General features: G+C 39.0%; 2 protein-coding genes across 2 annotated transcripts; both read left to right on the top strand.

The window, feature by feature from the left end:
- Positions 1 to 716: 716 nt before the first annotated feature.
- LOC141600762 (scopoletin glucosyltransferase-like) lies at positions 717 to 2,171 on the top strand. The gene has a single exon (XM_074421010.1). It carries the CDS (start codon positions 717 to 719, stop codon positions 2,169 to 2,171), a length of 1,455 nt encoding a protein of 484 aa, XP_074277111.1.
- A 2,809-nt stretch (positions 2,172 to 4,980) lies between these two features.
- LOC141602540 (scopoletin glucosyltransferase-like) lies at positions 4,981 to 19,927 on the top strand. The gene is made up of 2 exons (XM_074422772.1): positions 4,981 to 6,001; positions 19,418 to 19,927. The coding sequence occupies exons 1-2, from the start codon at positions 4,981 to 4,983 to the stop codon at positions 19,849 to 19,851; spliced, it is 1,455 nt and encodes a 484-aa protein (XP_074278873.1). The 3' UTR covers positions 19,852 to 19,927.
- Positions 19,928 to 20,729: the final 802 nt, after the last annotated feature.

The raw sequence follows: 20,729 nt of genomic DNA on the forward strand, positions 1-20,729 counted from the left end.
AAACTCATCCAAATATGATGATAGCCACAATGAGAATAGTTGCTTTTTATTGGTTATATTATTATTTTTATTAATTATTTTTATTGTGTTTTTTTATGTGATTGGGTGAGATTATGAGAAGGAAGGTTGAAATTTTTGGCAAAATTATCATCTTATGATAAAATGAGGTTTAAGCCGTGCGTTTTCAACCCCTGCATTTTTTTGTTGCACGGGTTTAAACCGTGCGTTTTCGACCCGTGCATTTTTTTGCACGGGTTTAAAACTAGTTGTTCTGATTTTCTAGAAAAGATATCAATTTCCTTGCCAATTTGGTACTCCATCCGTCCCGGTCATTGGATGTGGGGCTATGTGATTTGTGTGGTCAAATTCATTCATACTTCTTTCATTAATCTTTGTGCCAAAAACAATAGATAACAATTGACTGAGACGGAGGCAGTAGATATCAATTTCCTTGCCAATTCCGTATATCTAAATAATCAGCAATGATGCACTGCACAGTGCACACAAGAATAGTTTTCCTACTGAGTTAAGATCCTTCGATTTATTTCCTTGGGTGCGGATGTCAATTACTTACCAATCCGGATCATCTGTCCCACTTTCGTGTTTCTTCCGTAGTAATCTAGGCATCTAACATCTACTCCATAAATCTCCGCCATATTCCATTCAGTTAAATTTATTCAATTTCTCATTTCTCAATCGCTTCTCTCGTAAAAAAAATGGATCCACAACATCACCAACTCCACGTAATTTTGTTCCCGTTCCCGACACTTGGCCACATGATCCCGCTCCTCGACATGGCGAAGCTTTTGGCAATTCGTAATGTCAAGGCGACCATTATTACCACCTCCGTCAATGCCTCGGCCTTCACAAAGGCCATTGAAACAAGCCACAAAGTTGGAAACCTGAAGTTGAATTTAGAGATATTCAAGTTCTCGGCCGAAGAAGCTGGATTACCGGAAGGCTGTGACAATGCAGAGTTTGCAATGAAACATGGATTGGGCCCGCAGTTCGTACTGGCTGCTCAATTTATTTCAGAGCAGCTAGAGCAGTACCTTGATAAGGTCCAACCTGATTGCCTCGTGACGGATGTGAACTTCCCTTGGACCGCTGAGATTGCAACAAAGTTCGACATTCCTAGGATCATCTTTTATGTAGTTAGCTACTTTTCTCTATGCGCTCATAAGCTTATCCGGGTGCATCGGCTTTTTAAGGATGTCTCGTCTGACGATGAGACGTTCTTTATTCCGCTCATTCCCCATGAGATCAAGATGGTTCGCTCCCAAATTTCCCCGGATTTAATCAATAATAAGGACTCTATCAGTAAGATGTTTGATTCTCAGATCAAGAAATCAGGGGACCAGAGTTATGGGGTGATTGTTAACAGTTTTTACGAGCTAGAACCCGATTATGCTAACTTTTTCAAGAAAGAAATGGGCTGGAAGGCGTGGCATGTGGGACCGGTTTCCCTATGCAATAGGAGCACTGAAGAGAAGGTTCTCAGAGGAATATCGGCTTCAATGAACGAGCACGAATGCTTGACTTGGTTCGACTCAAAAAAGTCTGCTTCAGTTATTTACATTTGTTTTGGGAGTATAGTACCTATAACTGCTCCCCAATTTTATGAAATCGCTGTGGCTCTAGAAAGTTCCGGAAAGGACTTTATCTGGGTGGTCCGAATTAGCGAGAATGATGAAGAATGGTTGCCACCTGGCTTCGAGCAGAGGACAGAAGGGAAAGGTCTCATAATAAGGGGATGGGCCCCGCAACTACTGATACTGGAGCACAAGGCTATTGGCGCATTTGTGACTCATTGTGGGTGGAACTCGGCAATAGAAGGGATCACGGCTGGCGTACCAATGGTGACATGGCCAGTTTTTGCTGAGCAGTTCTACAATGAAAAACTAGTGACTGATATCTTGAAGACCGGAGTCTCGGTTGGGGTGAAGAAATGGAGTAGAATGCCATCAGCAGACGACCTTATTAAGCGGGAGGTTATAGAGACGGCATTGAGAGAGATTACAGAAGGAGATACAGCCGAGGAGATGAGACAACGAGCGAAACAATTGAAGGACATGGCGTGGAAGTCGGTGGCCGAAGGTGGCTCATCTTACTCCGACTTGACTGCATTGATTGATGAACTGAAGAGTCATCGCACTCAAAAGAGAGTTTAGTACTTGGTAAACACAATGTTTTGATATTGGGACTCATTTGTATTTCGGAAAGGCGCTTGTTAAATCCGATTTTCCTATATCCAACCTAGAGGTGGCAAATGGGTCATTCGGGTTGGGTATGAGGTCTGGTCATTTCGGATTTGTCATATATTTCGGATCAGGTCGGATCGGGTCGGGTCATTTCGGGTTTCGGATCATTTCGGGTGACCTTTTGTCGGATCACTTCGGGTCGGGTCACTTTCAGGTATGGGTCATTTTGGGTCGGGTCGCTTTCGGGTTAATGGCTAAAACACTTTAGTTAGTACTATTTTGATTACGAAATACTATTTTGCAAATTTAACTATTATTAAGGGATGATTGTAAAAAATGAAACTCTATTTGGTGTAAATAACATTAATTTGACTTAGTACTTGTCGTTTCGGCTCATTTTGGGTCACTTTAAATCATTTTGGATCGGGTCAATTATGGGTCGGGTCATCTTGGGTCGGGTTAATATTGAGTCAATCAAGTTTCGGGTCGAGTCTGGGTCGGGTCGGGTCATATCAGGTCCGGCAAGTTCGGGTCATTTTCGGGTCTCGGATAAGCCTTATCGGGTCGGGTCATTCGGGTCGGGTTAGCTTTGCCAGGTCTAATCCAACCCATTTTTTTATGTTTTCTCATTTTTTGTTTAAAAACTAGCTATGTTGAAAATATGACGAGATTTGGTCGATTTGGCGACATTAACCTATCTCACATGTCTTTGTTAACATCAAACAACAATGATCAATTGCGTCAAAACCACAATATAACTTCAGATCAGAAAAAATTTATGGATTTCACATTTCAATAATAATTACAAACATATATTAAAGTTAAGCGTAAGTACATCATGACTTCCCAAAATCGGGCCTAAGTAAGATTAAAACATAAAAGAGTTATTTGAGATAGATTAAGACCGGAAAACAGACCAAATATTGCTAGACTCTTAGCATAGGTAGTTATTGACCAAAAATAAAGAAAATAAAGGTAGTTGAAAACAAAGAAAATAATATAAGGAAATATTTTTACAAATACCCGTAAATATAAGGTAGTTTTTTAAAAAAAGCCCGTTTTTTTTATCGTATTTCGACTCTACCCCTCTCACTTTTCACCCTAAATTGAGGTCAAGAAGAACAGAAATACCAAAAAAAAAAAATCACCATCCTTGAAATTTGCTCCGACATCCTACGACTCGATCCAATTAGCAAAGATTCAATTCAATATTTGTGCCAGATCCCACCCAACATCAAATGAGTGGGGATCCTCTGTCCCATTTGGTGTCCCAATGTGTGTGTCACTCCAATCATCTTCTAACACATCAACAAATTAATATAATTATTGGAATATTTTATTTTGCAACAAGTGATGTGTCAAGAGGTGAGTGGAGTGGCACACACAATGGGACACAAAAGTGGGACAGATGATCCTTACTGACATCAAATGAACCACACACATAGTGATCTAGGTAGCACGGACACTATAAAAATAAAATCACACATAAATAACTATAAAATATATATTTTATTAAATTTAAATGACGTGTCCCGTGTCCTAAATTCTATGGGATGCCGTGTCGCGTGTCCGTGTCGTGTCAGTGTCCGTGTCCGTTTTGGTGCTACCTAGATAGTGATATTCAATTTGTTATCTCATGTCCATTTGTTTTGGATATATGATATTGATTGAATACTTTAAACTTCAGTGTTCGTATCTTGCGTATGTCACTGTCGATACGGGTTTGGAACAAAGTGAGTACCAAATATGGCAGTTGCAGTTAGGTAACATCAAAATAGACATGGACACGTGACACAGCAGCATCCCATAAAATTTAGGACATGAGACACGTTATTTAAATTTAATAAAATATACTCCCTCCAATTCACCATTTTTTTCCTCTTCCTTTTTTGCACGAGAAATAAGAAATTGAATTTGGACCATACAAAACACACTACCCCACATGTTATTGAATTTGGACCACACAAATCAACCCAAAAAATGAAATAGGGAAGAAACCTGAATAATCCGTTTACGGGAATAGGGAAGAAAATAGTGGATTGGAAGGAGTACATTTTATAATTATAAACGTTCTATTTTATTTTTATGAAATAACTTGTCATTAAATTTAAATAAGTGAAGGTAAAATTTGCCCTTAATTATAACTCATTTTCATTACCATCCAAACGCATATTCTAATCATTCTCTTTCGACAACTCATTTCTGGTTTAAAGAACATCATCCATCCCAAATGATGTCCAAATGTCATGGATATCAATTTCCTTGCCAATTTGGTAAAAAAAAAAAGTATTAAAAGGAAATAAATAAAACCACCCCAAAGAAAAAAAAATTGTTTTGATTTTCTAGAAAAGATATCAATTTCCTTGCCAATTTGGTAATCCCTCCGTCCCGGTCATTGCATGTGGGGCTATGTGATTTGTGTGGTCAAATTCATTCATACTTCTTTCATTAATCTTTGTGCCAAAAACAATAGATAACAATTGACTGAGACGGAGGGAGTAGATATCAATTTTCTTGCCAATTCCGTATATCTAAATAATCAGCAATGATGCACTGCACAGTGCACACAAGAATAGTTTTCCTACTGAGTTAAGATCCTTCGATTTATTTCCTTGGGTGCACATGTCAATTACTTACCAATCATGATCATCTGTCCCACTTTCGTGTTTCTTCTGTAGTAATCTAGGCATCTAACATCTACTCTATAAATCTCCGCCATATTCCATTCAGTTAAATTTAATCAATTTATCATTTCTCAATCGCTTCTCTCGTAAAAAAAATGGATCCACAACATCACCAACTCCACGTAATTTTGTTACCGTTCCCGGCTCCTGACCACATGATCCCACTCCTCGACATGGCGAGGCTTTTGGCAACTCGTAATGTCAAGGCGACAATTATTACCACCTCCGTCAATGCCTCGGCCTTCACAAAGGCCATTGAAACAAGCCACAAAGTTGGAAACCTGAACTTGAATTTAGAGATATTTAAGTTCTCGGCCGAAGAAGCTGGATTACCAGAAGGCTGTGACAATGCAGAGTTTGCAATGAAACATGGATTGGCCCCGCAGTTCGTACAGGCTAACCAACTACTCTCGGAACAGCTAGAGCAGTACCTTGATAAAGTCCAACCCGATTGCCTCGTGACGGATATCCTCTTCCCTTGGACCGCAGAGATTGCAACAAAGGTCGACATTCCTAGGATCGTCTTTTATGCAGTTAGCTGCTTTTCTCTATGCGCTCAAGAGCTTATCCGGGTGCATGAGCCTTTTAAGGATGTCTCGTCTGACGATGAGACGTTTTCTATTCCTCTCATTCCCCATGAGATCAAGTTTGTTCGCTCCCAAATTTCCCCAAATTTAATCAATAATAAGGACTTTATCAGTAAGTTGATTGATTCTAAGATCAAGAAATCAGGGGACGAGAGTTATGGGGTGATTGTTAACAGTTTTTACGAGCTAGAACCCGACTATGCTGACTTTTTCAAGAAAGAAATGGGAAGAAAGGCGTGGCATGTGGGACCGGTTTCCCTATGCAATAGGAGCACTGAAGAGAAGGTTCTGAGAGGAATATCGGCTTCAATGAACGAGCACGAATGCTTGACTTGGCTTGACTCAAAAAAGTCTGTTGTGGTTCTTTACATTTGTTTTGGGAGTATAGTACCCATTACTGCTCCCCAATTTTATGAAATCGCTTTGGCTCTAGAAAGTTCCGGAAAGGATTTTATCTGGGTGGTCCGAAATTTTGAGAATGATGAAGAATGGTTGCCACCTGGCTTCGAGCAGAGGACACAAGGGAAAGGTCTCATAATAAGTGGATGGGCCCCGCAAGTACTGATACTGGAGCACAAGGCTATTGGCGCATTTGTGACTCATTGTGGGTGGAACTCGACGTTAGAAGGGATCACGGCTGGCATACCAATGGTGACTGATGCGTGTCTTTTGTATGATATTTTACATCCCATTTTACACGCATTTCAGAGCTCATTCATATAGTTTATGCTACATTTCTCCCTATTTCCGTCTACTTCCGTATTTTTGTACATTATTGCAGAGATGTGAAGAATCCAGCGGAAATCAAGCTAAATCCGTCCCCGAGTATCCTGCATTGCATTTGGCGTGAACTATTCGCTTAAGGAACGAGCTTGGTGCGCAATTCAAGGCCCAAAGGACAAGTCCACGAGATTATAGAAGTCAAGTAGCAGCTCAAGCAGTCGATCGACCACACCCATCAGTCGATCGACCAATATGCGGGTTCAGAAGCTGTTGTATACTGAAGTTCAGTCGATCGACCACTACCCTAAGTCGATCGACCAAACCGCTAAATAGACGAGAATTAAAAGACCGTGAATCTTGAAGCCCAAAGTCATGTTAGGTTTAGGAAATAATGTTACGTTATTTGTTATATAACGTAACCTAGAACACCAAGTCATTCATTCAGTTTTTAATCAAGTTTTTATACAGTAACATTAAGTTTAATAATTAGGGTTTGGAATATTGTTGAGCATCGGAATTTTCGTTTCTCAATCGTTCCTCTGCAATTTCGGTATTCTTCCTGCCCTATTTTCAGTTTCATTACTTTATTGCTCATAGTATAGAATTGTTAGTTAGTCTCCCGAAACCTTTATCATCGTTTATGTCAGTTGTTTATTTTATCGTTTCAAGTATGAATTCTTCTGTTGATTTCAGTAGTTTTATTGTTGTTATACCCATCAGCATGAGTAGCTAAATCATTTGTGCTAGGATGTAGGGGAATTATAGCGTAGGCGGCATTATAAAGAACATGGCCTGATTCGCGTGTTGGTCGATCGACCACCCTACCCGGTCGATCGACTGACCACGTGAGGTTTTCATTTTCGTTTTAATTGTTTTAAATCTTTATTCGACGAATCGAGTGCACGCGACTAGTTGAATGTTTAGGATATGATTGACCCAATAGATCGAGAGATAGGGACAGTTGATTGACCACCAATTAAAATGACTAAACTATGCTGAGATCGAAAGATAGGTAAAGTTTAGACCGTAAATCACTTTTCAGGACGAAAGTTAGTATTAGTGATATTAGGGACCTATAGCGAGATCGAAAGATGCTATTTGTCAAGAGTGGATCGAGAGGACCTCTTTATTTCCCGCCTCATGTGTTTTGATTTAGACCTGTTTAGTATGTTGCCGCCGACGCTATAACGAACCGATCATCCTAGTACCCCTTCTTTATCTGTTTAATCCGTCTTTTTTTTTTTGTTTATTGTTTTTATTTACTCTTAGCCATAGACCAAATCAATTCAACCCCCACAATTGTTACCTTAGACTTTTATTAGACAGCTAGAATTTACGTCTGCCTTCTTGTGGTTCGACCCTGTTACCACTAGCCTAGGTTAGTCTTAATAGGAAATTATAAATCTTATTTTTGGTACTCACAACGACGGGTATCAAATTTTGGCGCCGTTGCCGGGGAGGCAATAGTTCTAAATTTTAGTTGTTTTATTTTAGTCTTTCTTAGTTTAAGGGACGTCCGTTCCTTAAACTTTTCTTATATTCTTTTTGTAGTTTCCTCTTATGCGCAGGTCACAGGGTGGTGAACTAGTACCATTCAATCCTGAGATTGAGAAATCTTTGCGCGAGTTGAGACGATCACAAAGGATATTACCGACAGAGGAAGAGCTGAGTACTCTGTCAAGCTATTACGAGAACGAGCTGTTGGAGGAAGATCCACATTCTTCACCCGTTTCCACCTCTTCAGTCGAGACAGTCACTTCTCCAGAAATTCCAGTCATGGCTGAGGAAGCGAGTATAGCTAGTCATTCTGAGCCGACAGCTGCAAATTTATATAAGGGGTTCGAATTACCAGGAGATGTCAGGAAGTTCGAACCAAAGCCTTCATACAATTGTATGGTTGAGAGAAACCAGTTCGGGGGAGCTGCAAATGAAGATGCAGCTAAACATATGGAGAAATTTATTGATTACTGTTGTTCCATACCCCCACCAGCCGGCGTGACCCAAGACCAGATCAAGGAGACCATGTTCATCTTCTCCCTTCGTGATGCTGCAAGGGAGTGGTATAGAGATTTGGACCGAACCGTTCATGGGATCACCGACTGGAATTCCTTGGCATTGGCATTCTACAAGAAGTACTTTTCTGCTTCAAAGACGATTGCTATTAGAGCTCAAATCACGAGTTTCAAACAAGGGCCGGACGAGAACTTCCACGAGGCATGGGTCCGATTTAAGAAGCTGGTGCAAACCATACCGCACAATGGTTTCGAAAAATGGAGTTTGTGCAATCATTTCTATAATGGGCTGTACGACGATCAGAGGGCTATTTTGGACGCTGCGGCCAGCGGCCGATTTTCTGAGAATTTGGGAGCAACCAAGGGGTGGAAGATCATTGACGATCTAGCCACCCACAAGGCTGAGTATGGGAATTCCAGAGGGAACCAGAGGAGAGCTGCTGAATCTTCCTCTGTTCCTGCGCTTGAAGCTCTCACTGCGAGATTTGACAAATATGAATTAGGAGGAGCTTCAAAGGGGGGTATTTACCAAGTAAATCTTTGTGTCGACGGTCCTTTCGTCTCGTGAAAGGTGCGGAGCTGAGGGACACGTTTCGAAGAATTGCCCTAGTCCCTTTGAGTCTTGTGCTGCCTTTCAACATTATAGGCAGACAAACACCTACTATGAGCCTAATGTCCATCCAAACTTGAGTTGGAGGAGCCAAAATGTCTTGAATCCAACTCAACCTCCGCCGCAAGAAGAACCTTATGTACCTCCTCATCAAAAGCAACAACAATATCGAAACCTCCCTATATGTGCCGCAGAAGCAACAATCGCAGTCTGAATTTTCCGAGCTTAAGAACTTGTTGCTGAAGGAGTCCCAAGCTAGAGAGGCCGGGATGAAGTTGCTAGAAAGCCAAATTGCTCAATTGGCTAGCAAAAGTAACACTCGAGCCCCGGGACACTTACCGACTCAAACTGACCAAAAGGAGACCTTAAATGCCATCACTTTGAGGAGTGGGTCCACCCTTGAGGGACCTGCCATGGTCGAAGACGCGGCTGAAAAAGATTAGCCGGAAACAAGTCAAAAGGAAGCTTCAACGAACAAAAACAAGAAAAAGGCGTCTACCAGGTATATCAGTCGATCGACTGATATACCCGGTCGATCGACTGATGTGCGCACTACAGAGCTTCAGGAATCTGTTCACCTCGGTCGATCGACCGAGCAAGGTGGTCGATCGACCGAGGTCACCGCGATGTCGAGGAATTTCGTCCTTTAATGCCCAATAACGAGAGACCACCTATTTCGGGGTACCACGATCCGAAAATATCAAAGGGCAGACCGAGTCTTGATGGGTCGATCCGGTTCAAGTTCGACCCAATGTCGGTTAATGGTTCTCATTTGAGACGGACTGAGGAAGGATCAAGCTTCAACAAGGAAAAGGTTGTGGACTTTCAGCCTAAGTCCACGGATGCCGGCACGTGAGAATTAGAGGAGAGGGCCAAGTTACTTCTTACAGCCCCATATCCGGAGAGACTCGTGCCGACGAAGGAATAGGTATCTTTCAGTAAATTTGAAAAAGTTATTCGTAGTCTGAATGTACAAGTTCCTTTCCTTGAGTTAGTCAATCAAGTGCCTGCATATACTAAATTCATGAAACAATTATTGTCAAAGAAAAAGTCACTAGAAACAGTGCACATTGTAGCACTCACTGAGGAGTCATGCTCCTATTTATCTCACACTGCACCCCTTAAGCTGGAAGACCCGGGAAGCTTTTCTGTTCCGTGTAATATTGGCACCTTTCCTATTGAGAAAGCCTTATGTGACCTAGGAGCCAGTATAAGTGTCATGCCCTTGAGTCTAGCTAGGAAGCTTAAGTTGACCAGGTTTGCTATTACCGATATGACAGTACAGATGGCTGACCGATCTGCAGTCCAGCCAATATGAGTCTTAGAGGACATTCCTGTCCAAATAGGGAAGTTTTTCTTCCCCATTGACTTCGTTGTACTTGACATGCCTGAGGATGCCCATATCCCCATTATTTTGGGTAGGCCATTTCTTCACACTGCTGGTGCAGTCATAGATGTCGGTCTAGGAACCTTGACTTTTAAAGTGGGCAAGCATTCTATTGTTTTCGCCCAACCATCTAAGAAAAAGGACCTCATGTGGCCTGTGACTTGTAATACGGTTTCTGAAAAGAAATCGTACTTTGTGCTTCCTGATTTACCTGTCTCTATTCCTGTTGTAACCCCTCCGCCCCAGATTGGGAGCAAAAAGGAGGAAGATTCTGTTGTTTTAGACATTGCAGGAGCTGGTTTGGGGAAGGGAGAGCCACTTGTTGCTCCAGCCGTGAAGGAGAAAATCATTTCAAGAGGAGGTCTTGGTTGCCTTAGCTATGCCACCGATGAGGAAGTTGATGATGAGCCGGTCAGAGTGAGAAGGTCCGATCTGGATTCCGACGATTCCGAAGAGGTCATTGACTGGGGAGATGATGAGAGTGTTGATCCGTTAAGCCATACGGACATGGAAGCTAAGAAGGGTGCAGCTGACAAGATAAGCACCGTTGAGGCTACCTCTAGTAGCCAGAAGCCGACAAAGTGGGCCATTCCGTGGCCGTTCTTGATCAACTACGAGTTGATCACATATTTTCCAAACATTTTTATTTGCTTTTGTTAGACACTTTTTATTGCTTTTGTGTGCGCGAAACTTCGCATTTTAGTTTGCTTGCTTCGGATTTTATGCGTTTGAGACTTTATTCTGGGTTTTGCGCAATTTTGGGCGCGTATTATTGTGCACTTGCAGGTCTTTAGAGCTCATTAGCTCAACTCATTGAGCAAATACGAAGAAATAAGGAGTACAGCAGTATTTTCAGTCGATCGACTGGCCACATTGGTCGATCGACTGAGTTGCACTTTCCAGGAGCCACTGTCCCTGACACATTGGTCGATCGACTGCCACTCTTAGTCGATCGACCGAGGGCGCTGCTGTAACTATTCACGACCTCTCCCCTGCTGTGTTTGGTCGATATGTGGACTTAAGGGAGTTTTCTACTCTACTTTACTTTACGTCCACATTATTTATTTCTTCTATTTTCTCAATTGTGCACATATTTGCCGCTTCAAATTAGTTTTCTCGATTTTATGCGTGGTTTTTGTTTGTCTTTTCAGGTCCTTATCGGTAGCACTGCTAGCTACTGAAACCTCCTAGCTCAGGCTGGTTTGGGGAGGTTTCCTTTGCTGCGCTTAAAGTCTTGTGAGTTCCGAATTTCTTCTTCATGTCATATTTCTTTATTTCTCGCAATTTCCCATTTCTCGTTTCTTCATTACATGATTTTGCACAATGGGGACATTGTGCGATTTGGTTTGGGGAAGGGTTTTGCGTCGCATTTCATTTGCTTGCATTCACGTTTACTTATTTGCCTTGCATTGTTATTTCAATTCATATATATATCAAAATACAAAAAAATTGAAAAATTTACAAAAATTGCACGTTTATTTTAGCATATAGGTCGAGTCGGAACGGTAGTATTTCAAGGATGATACTGCATTTTGCACCTGTTTTGCCTGAGCCTTGCTAATTGACATGTTATTAGTAGAATCATATATGCATATCTACGAGTTTTCGTTAATTATTTGCTGAACTTGAGACTTGACTTACATTTTTGGCAAGCTACATCATATTTCTGAGATTTAGAGCCTATAACTGGTGACATTCATGACCGGTTTATCTAGGAATGTCAGTAGTACTCCTTATGAGACATGTTTCCTTAATTTGCATAAATATGAACTTGATCTACTTAATACCTGTATGCATTCGGTTTGTGGTTTGTTGACACATGTGGTAGAGGTTTTCCTTTATTCTTTTTGCCCATAAGCTTCACACTGCCAAAAATAGCCTTTTTGTCCCGTTACTACGTCCTACATTTAGCCTGCCTTGTCAAGCTAGTAGTTTATGTTCTTGGGATTGTTACCTCGTTTTTGGTAGCATATACTCATTTTGAGATGATGTTGGGAAGAAGAAAAATGAAGGAGGAAATAAGAAGAAAAGAAAAAAAATAGAAGTGAAAAAATGATTCGAAAAAGAAAAAAAAGAGAGAAAAAGAGCGTATGTACTGTAGCTATGGTCGATCGACTACTCATCTTGGTCGATCGACCTAAGTCCGAGAAGAAAAGAAAAAAAAATCAATTCGCATAATTCAAAATCCTTATCTTTTGGCGATTTTTGCTCCCATGTTTTATTCTTATTTTATGGGGAGTTAGTTGATTACTTTTATACATGGAGATTGTGAGATTTGTGCTTGCTATAGCACCGTTTCATTTGTTTTTGAGCAAGAAGAAGGATGTTGCCACATGGTTCCGTTTTGGTACTAGCTTGATCACCTGTACCTCCACTTTTCCATAAATGTTTTGCCTCTTCCTACCCATACCTCACATATCCACATATATACCTCGGCATGTGTCATGGTCTCTTGATTGGTGGAATGCGTATGTACGGTTGTAGAGATTTCTTTCATATTAGATTGCAGGCATGTTCTTATAGGTCGCAGTAAGGTGAGAGTCTTTTCAAAACCAATTCTTTCTATCTTACATTATTCACCTGTGCTTATTTGAGTGTTATGAGCGACCCGTGAGAGTCCAATTTGATAAGTCTCTACAGTTGACGGTTCAGCAATATTTCTAACGACTCCATAACTCGTTTGCATGATTCATTTGCTAATTGATTGTTGGTTGTGCATTAAATTGGTTTAGGTTTCACATGTTGTAATTCGCTCTGAGATTGAACTCGTTCCATTAGGTAATTAAATCGAGTCTAGTTCTTGCTTGGGGACAAGCAAAGGTTTGGTTTGGGGAAGTTTGATGCGTGTCTTTTGTATGATGTTTTACATCCCATTTTACACGCATTTCAGAGCTCATTCATGTAGTTTATGCTACATTTCTCCTTATTTCCGTCTACTTCCGTATTTTTGTACATTATTGCAGAAATGTGAAGAATCCAGCGGAAATCAAGCTAAATCCGTCCCCGAGTATCCTGCATTGCATTTGGCGTGAAGTATTCGCTTAAGGAACGAGCTTGGTGCGCAATTCAAGGCCCAAAGGACAAGTCCACGAGATTATAGAAGTCAAGTAGCAGCTCAAACATTCGATCGACCACACACATCAGTCAATCGACCAATATGCGGGTTCAGAAGCTGCTGTATACTGAAGTTCAGTCGATCGACCACTACCCTAAGTCGATCGACCAAACCGCTAAACAGACGAGAATTAAAAGACCGTGAATCTTGAAGCCCAAAGTCATGTTAGGTTTAGGAAATAATGTTACGTTATTTGCTATATAACGTAACCTAGAACACCAAGTCATTCATTCAGTTTTTAATCAAGTTTTTATACAGTAACATTAAGTTTAATAATTAGGGTTTGGAATATTGTTTAGCATCGGAATTTTCGTTTCTCAATCGTTCCTCTGCAATTTCGGTATTCTTCATGCCCTATTTTCAGTTTCATTACTTTATTGCTCATAGTATAGAATTGTTAGTTAGTCTCCCGAAACCTTTATCATCGTTTTTGTCAGTTGTTTATTTTATCGTTTCAAGTATGAATTCTTCTGTTGATTTCAGTAGTTTTATTGTTGTTATACCCATCAGCATGAGTAGCTAAATCATTTGTGCTAGGATGTAGGGGAAATATAGCGTAGGCGGCATTATAAAGAACATGGCATGATTCGCGTGTTGGTCGATCGACCACCCTACCCGGTCGATCGACTGACCACGTGAGGTTTTCATTTTCGTTTTAATTGTTTTAAATCTTTATTCGACGAATCGAGTGCACGCGACTAGTTGGATGTTTAGGATATGATTGACCCAATAGATCGAGAGATAGGGACAGTTGATTGACCACCAATTAAAATGACTAAACTATGCTGAGATCGAAAGATAGGTAAAGTTTAGACCGTAAATCACTTTTCAGGACGAAAGTTAGTATTAGTGATATTAGGGACCTATAGCGAGATCGAAAGATGCTATTTGTCAAGAGTGGACCGAGAGGACCTCTTTATTTCCCGCCTCATGTGTTTTGATTTAGACCTGTTTAGTATGCTGCCGCCGACGCTATAACGAACCGATCATCCTAGTACCCCTTCTTTATCTGTTTAATCATTCTTTTTTTTATTGTTTTTATTTACTCTTAGCCATAGACCAAATCAATTCAACACCCAAAATTGTTACCTTAGACTTTTATTAGACAGCTAGAATTTACGTCTGCCTCCTTGTGGTTCGACCCTGTTACCACTAGCCTAGGTTAGTCTTAATAGGAAATTATAAATCTTATTTTTGGTACTCACAACGACGGGTATCAGTGACATGGCCTGCTTTTGCAGAGCAATTCTACAACGAAAAACTAGTGACTCATATCTTGAAGATTGGAGTTTCTGTTGGAGTGAAAAAGTAGAGTAGAATGCCATCAGCAGACGACCTTATAAAGCGGGAGGCTATAGAGACGGCTTTGAGAGAGATTACAGAAAAAGATGCAGCCGAGGATATGAGACAACGAGCGAAACAATTAAAGGACATGGCGTGGAAGGCGGTTGCGGAAGGTGGCATACATAATACACCATCCATATTATGAATCCTCATATGGTGTAATAATATCAAATACAAGATCGAACTCCTCTAGAAATTCTTAAAAATAACCTTGACGTGTTATCCTTAATAGTCATTTTCCAAAGTATTAACACTTATGATCAAAGATGACAAAACTATTCTTTTACCGCGTAAAATAATAACTCAGTCAAATATCACTGAAAACGTCAAGAACTTAAAACTTCTCACAAATGAGATTTAGATATCCATACCTAAATTCCGTCTACAAATTTAACATAATAATTTAAACCATTAATACTTAGAGTATAGAATGGTTCACCTTTCCGTATATATGTTAATAATAAGACACCTGAAATCATTTGATATCTAATCTCCCTTTAATTTATCTTTATCCCCTTAAATATGAAAAACTGAAGTAAAGGGGGCAACAATTTCATTTTGACACAAAACCTTAATATTCCTTATAATGTGTCATACCAAAAAGAAATTGTCACTTCTGACTTATTATTTGTATCCACTAAACTTTGATGCAAACTTACTTGAAAGAGACTAAAATCTAAACTATATAAAGCTATCAACAATGATAGATTCATCATTATTTGAATTTGGAAAACACAAAAAAAAAAATATTTCTCAATGGACAAAGAACCAAATTTACCCATACGAAAAATCAGTAGTCGTTTCCACCTAAAAGGCGGTACCAAAGTATTTTCCAAATTCAAATAAAAGAATAACTCATTAATGATAACTAAATTAGTTGATTGTCTCAAACTCAGATGATGACTTGCCCCAAATGGATGAATCTTTCATCATCACTTAGCTTGTCACATCTTACTTATACTTGCATCAATATCCTTATGTGGGTGAAAAAACCAGATACACCCACCAAACATGATTGGATATAAAAAATAACCTTACACAACCAAAATGAGAAGCTTAACTTTACTGACACGTCAAGCGTTAAAAAAAATGTTAGTAGATTTTCCTTATGTGTCAAAACTCTTAACAAACTAATGACTAAAAAGTCTAACCTTATGTTAGTTGTTATTTCTTTGAGTTTGACTTTTGCAGCTTCTTAATGAACTTCTTAATTAACTGAAAAATGCCCTTAAATATTTCCTTAATATTGCCTTAGATAATCACTAAACAATACATTTTGAATGCCCTACTCCATCCTCAAATCACGTGAGTCCACACGATACTTTCCTTATGAGTAGCAAGTATATATTCTTAAAGCAATGTTAAGATTATCGCGGCCCGAAATAAGTATTTACATTCTCTTACTATTCATTTAATAAATGGTCTCATCCGAATTGAGAATGTAACCGAATATGACAGATATAATGAGCATCAATGTCAATTGAATGAACAAAACAATATCCTTATATTTTGAATAAATTAAAATAATTAAAGTGTCTTTGCAAAATTAATATTTAGTTGTTAAACATAAATATTAATTAGTTAAAGACACAATTTTTTTTTTTAAGTAATTGTAATCAAATATTGACGATACACTCATGTCGAATACTAAGCCTTCCTTTGGGCCGACTTAATAATCACATGAAAATCCGAATAATCGTCACATATTTATTACCCTACGTGTATATAATTCTGTCAAATAATGGTCTTCCTTTGGGCCGACCATTATTCGCATGAATTACACACACTAAACTGAAAATTTGAATTTATTCACCCTAACAAACTGTATGGGCATAATCCTTATGAGTGTCATAAACATAACGACACTCCCTTAGCTTGATTTTCAGATTCAAATATTGGCATCCCCATCAACACAAGAAACCTAGCACAACATTAAGTTTAGTCTTTGGACATAAAATTAACTTGCAAGTGGTCATCTTGGTGTAGTGATCAAGTATTAACAATAAATTCCTGTCAAACATTAAGCCTTCCTTTGGGCCGACATAATATTCACATGGAAACCTTACAATTGTTACATACTTACCACCACAAGCATGACTGAATTTCGGCCAAATAATAGCCTTCCTTTGGGCCGACCATTATTCGCATGAAACTCAATCACACACTGTAGTCATAATATTCTAAACCATTCAACTTACACAATAGAGGTTACTTTGGCAACTTATTGTGTCGATCAAACAACCTAAAATATTAGACCCGTTATTATAAATCCGATTGGCCAATTATTTAATCTGAAAACACAAGTCCTTAATTGACAAGTGACTTAACCTTTAGTGATAAGTAGTCTTTCAGCAATACCTTCATTTCTTTAATTTTTCACTTGTTAAGTGCCTTAAAAAATCACTTGTCAAATTATTAACATATAATAATGATAATAGTCATAACCAAATTGTAACCCAAATCACAAACCATATAGTTAAAAACCATATGTAAACACCAAAGTAAAAGGAAACACTAGCAGATTCATTGTGCCCAACATTACATACTGAATTCGTGCGTTTTTACGAACGAACTTATAGATAACCAAAACACTAGTTTAAAGTGCCAAAACAAGTTTCCTTAACTTCACTGTCCTTTTACCAATGTAATGCCATGCACCAAAGCCTAAACCCATATTATCTGACATGAATACTGAAACAAATACTTAATCGTATCTCTTATACTTTGACCTCAATTATCAAATTCAATGAGTTATGATGTCCGTCAAATCTGAACATTGCTAACTGAATCTGGTTAAAGCATACTATATTATCATAATATGCACATGATTACTACCATAAACGACAATTAGGCATACATATGGATAAAACCAATCCCTTAATTAAAAGCACCCAAGATCAATTTCTAAATCAGCCGACGTGCTTATTGACCAATTAATCCATAAAGCCAAGTACTAGCAGTTATTTATAAAACAACTCCAACAATCTCTTTCGAGTAGCAAAACCGGACATTGCACATGCGTAATATTCAAGGATACCACAATGCTTAATTACCCAATCCCATAAACCTTAAACAATCCTGATTGAAACACAATACCCACATATAAATATGTAAATTTATACCACTTAAGTGAGCATGGCAGACATGTAATCGACTTTTATAATCGTATTTGCTAAATCCCGCACACAAAATTACTACATCCTACACACTTTCCCCAGTATTCCAGAAATACCCTTCATCTTAAAAAAATTTGAAAAGAGTTGTCTCTTCCTTTCTCGCTCGAAATCTAACCAATTCGTTAATAGTTCAACAATTATAAATCGTAATTCGCACATATCACCACGTAATTCTCCATTTCATCAACAATTTTATTTATACTCGTCTATTAATCGATCTAATTAATGTTCTTTTTCAAAAAGGGGGATTTTTTTTACAATTAGGGTTTGAAACTTTGAATTGATGTCGGATTAGAATTTACAAACCTAATTGATTATGAAAAACGTGATTAATTATGAATTTAAAAAATTTGAGTGAACAAATTTAGTGTGTAACAAGAAATCCGTAAGAGAAAAGTGGGAGACATGTTTGACAAATCTCTAATTGCAAAGCCATGATGAGATAATGCATAATTGCAAATTAGAACCACGAACAGAAATGCGAGAGATTATCTTGCCAGATACGCACACACAGCCGTCGACCTCCATCGTCGTTGACCTTCCGCCGCCGACCTCTGTTCCCCTCTCTCCGTCGTCGGTCAATTTCCAGGTGGGGCATGGTGATCCATCCGTTTGGGAATTTTGTACTTTTTTTCGTCTGTCTCTTGGTGGATGGGAGAAATGAGAGGGGTAAACTCGGAATAAAGGGGAGAAATGTGCGGGATTTAGTAAAATTGTGTGCGGGATTTAGCATGTCCCTTTATAATTCATTCATCAATATCAAAAAATTTAAGCCTCATTACAAAACAAATCTTGCCGTCATGTAAATACAACAGTTATGCTAATCATATCTCAATCTTAGACCAAAACAATACGAACATTCACTAAACACGCACGAGTCACGCAATTGACTCGTAAAATCGAATTCAAGAATGATCAAAGTAAATATCCCAAATAATTTAATATGAAGGTGGCTCTGATACCACTTGTTAGAATTAAATCCTTATGAGACCATAACTTCATACTAAATTAATCGGTAAATACTAGATGCGGAAGCGTACCTGATTACATGACGAATGGTTGGGATGAACCGTCTGAAAGGACGGTCTTCAGGATTAGGTCTTCTAGTAAACACACATACCAATAGGGATCTCTCTAGTGATGTGATGCGGGGAGATTAGGTTATTGTGTGCTACCAGGGACCATAACCCAGGTGACTATTTATAGTCTTCTTAATCTAATGCGCCCATCATGCATCAGCAAACCTAATGGGTATCTACACTTAGATAATAGACTGACCCATACTTTTTAAGACGTAAATAAGCCCATATTTAATACACCGTAGTGGATCACTTTATATTTGGGCTTAACTTAATAGATAGCACATAAATAAAATTATTGCCGAATTAATAATTTGTCCACATAGATCGTATTTAGGCCCATAATTCTTACATATAGTACCCATTACTGCTCCCCAATTGTATGAAATCGCTTTGGCTCTAGAAAGTTCCGGAAAGGATTTTATCTGGGTGGTCCGAAATTTTGAGAATGATGAAGAATGGTTGCCACCTGGCTTCGAGCAGAGGACACAAGGTAAAGGTCTCATAATAAGGGGATGGGCCCCGCAAGTACTGATACTGGAGCACAAGGCTATTGGCGCATTTGTGACTCATTGTGGGTGGAACTCGACGTTAGAAGGGATCACGGCTGGCGTACCAATGGTGACATGGCCTGTTTTTGCAGAGCAGTTCTACAATGAAAAACTAGTGACTGATATCTTGAAGATTGGAGTTTCTGTTGGACTGAAAAAGTGGAGTAGAATGCCATCATCAGACGACCTTATACAGCGGGAGGCTATAGAGACGGCTTTGAGAGAGATTACAGAAAGAGATGCAGCCGAGGATATGAGACAACGAGCGAAACAATTAAAGGACATGGCGTGGAAGGCGGTTGCGGAAGGTGGCTCATCTTACTCCGACTTGAGTGCATTGATTGATGGGTTGAGGAGTTATCGCACTCAAAAGAGAGTTTAGTACTTGGTAAACACAATGTTTTGATATCATATATTTCTCTAATGGAAGAGCCAAAGAAGCTGACTTGGCATCTCAATATCTTCCCACAACCTTACGTGGCAGAAGATTAGAGACATTAGAAAAATTGAAAAAAAATTATAAATAAATAAAACAATAAACGGACTAAACAAAACGCCAAGATATTGTTTCCATATTGGTCAGCTATTGAGACGCAGTTTTGAGACTTGAAGATTGCGAAAATCATGGAAAATTCCTAAATTTCAGGTAGCCATAAACACTATTGTGGGTACAGAATCTTAAACATTTAACTTAATTATACAAACATGATTTTCGGATTATTGTTTTCCATATTATAGAGATAGAGGAGATGTTTCCGTCCAAAGTTGTTTTCAAATAATGCCCTGTAGAAAACCATATAAATGACACCAATCACTCTTAATCGTTCTCAATTCACACAACCCAAAAACAAATTTTACCAATAGAATTGTCATAGTCGTTATATTACCAATCTGTAGCGGAAAGCAAGTTGAAAATCAAGGTACCATTTCATCAGGAGCGATGAATCGAGCAACGATCATGCACCATAGTTGATCATCGCTGGTACTTGCTTTTGCTAATACTCGCCGTCTATGACAATCTATCGGATGTAGCTATAACCAGCTTTCGAGAAGTTAAATCGGAGAAAGAGAAATTAAATCACCCGGATTTGGGGAAGTTATAATGAATCGATTCCTATTTTTGGAATGAAAAATTAGAGAAAGAGAGAGTGCTATCATCTAGCTTATAATCTACTCATCGGAAGAAATTTTGATAATTAAAATGCAAGAGAATAGAAGAAGTGATATGAAGGTGGTGTGAGTTTCTGTGTTCATTATTAG

Source organism: Silene latifolia, chromosome 9 (genome assembly GCF_048544455.1).
Source record: "Silene latifolia isolate original U9 population chromosome 9, ASM4854445v1, whole genome shotgun sequence".
NCBI classification, from domain to species: Eukaryota; Viridiplantae; Streptophyta; class Magnoliopsida; order Caryophyllales; family Caryophyllaceae; genus Silene; species Silene latifolia.

Coding starts and splice junctions, on each gene's coding strand:
- LOC141600762 (XM_074421010.1), top strand. CDS start 717: ATGGATCCACAACATCACCAACTCCACGTAATTTTGTTCCCGTTCCCG.
- LOC141602540 (XM_074422772.1), top strand. CDS start 4,981: ATGGATCCACAACATCACCAACTCCACGTAATTTTGTTACCGTTCCCG. Junction 6,002..19,417: donor GCAGAGGACACAAGGGAAAG/GTCTCATAATAA, acceptor CACAAGGTAAAG/GTCTCATAATAAGGGGATGG.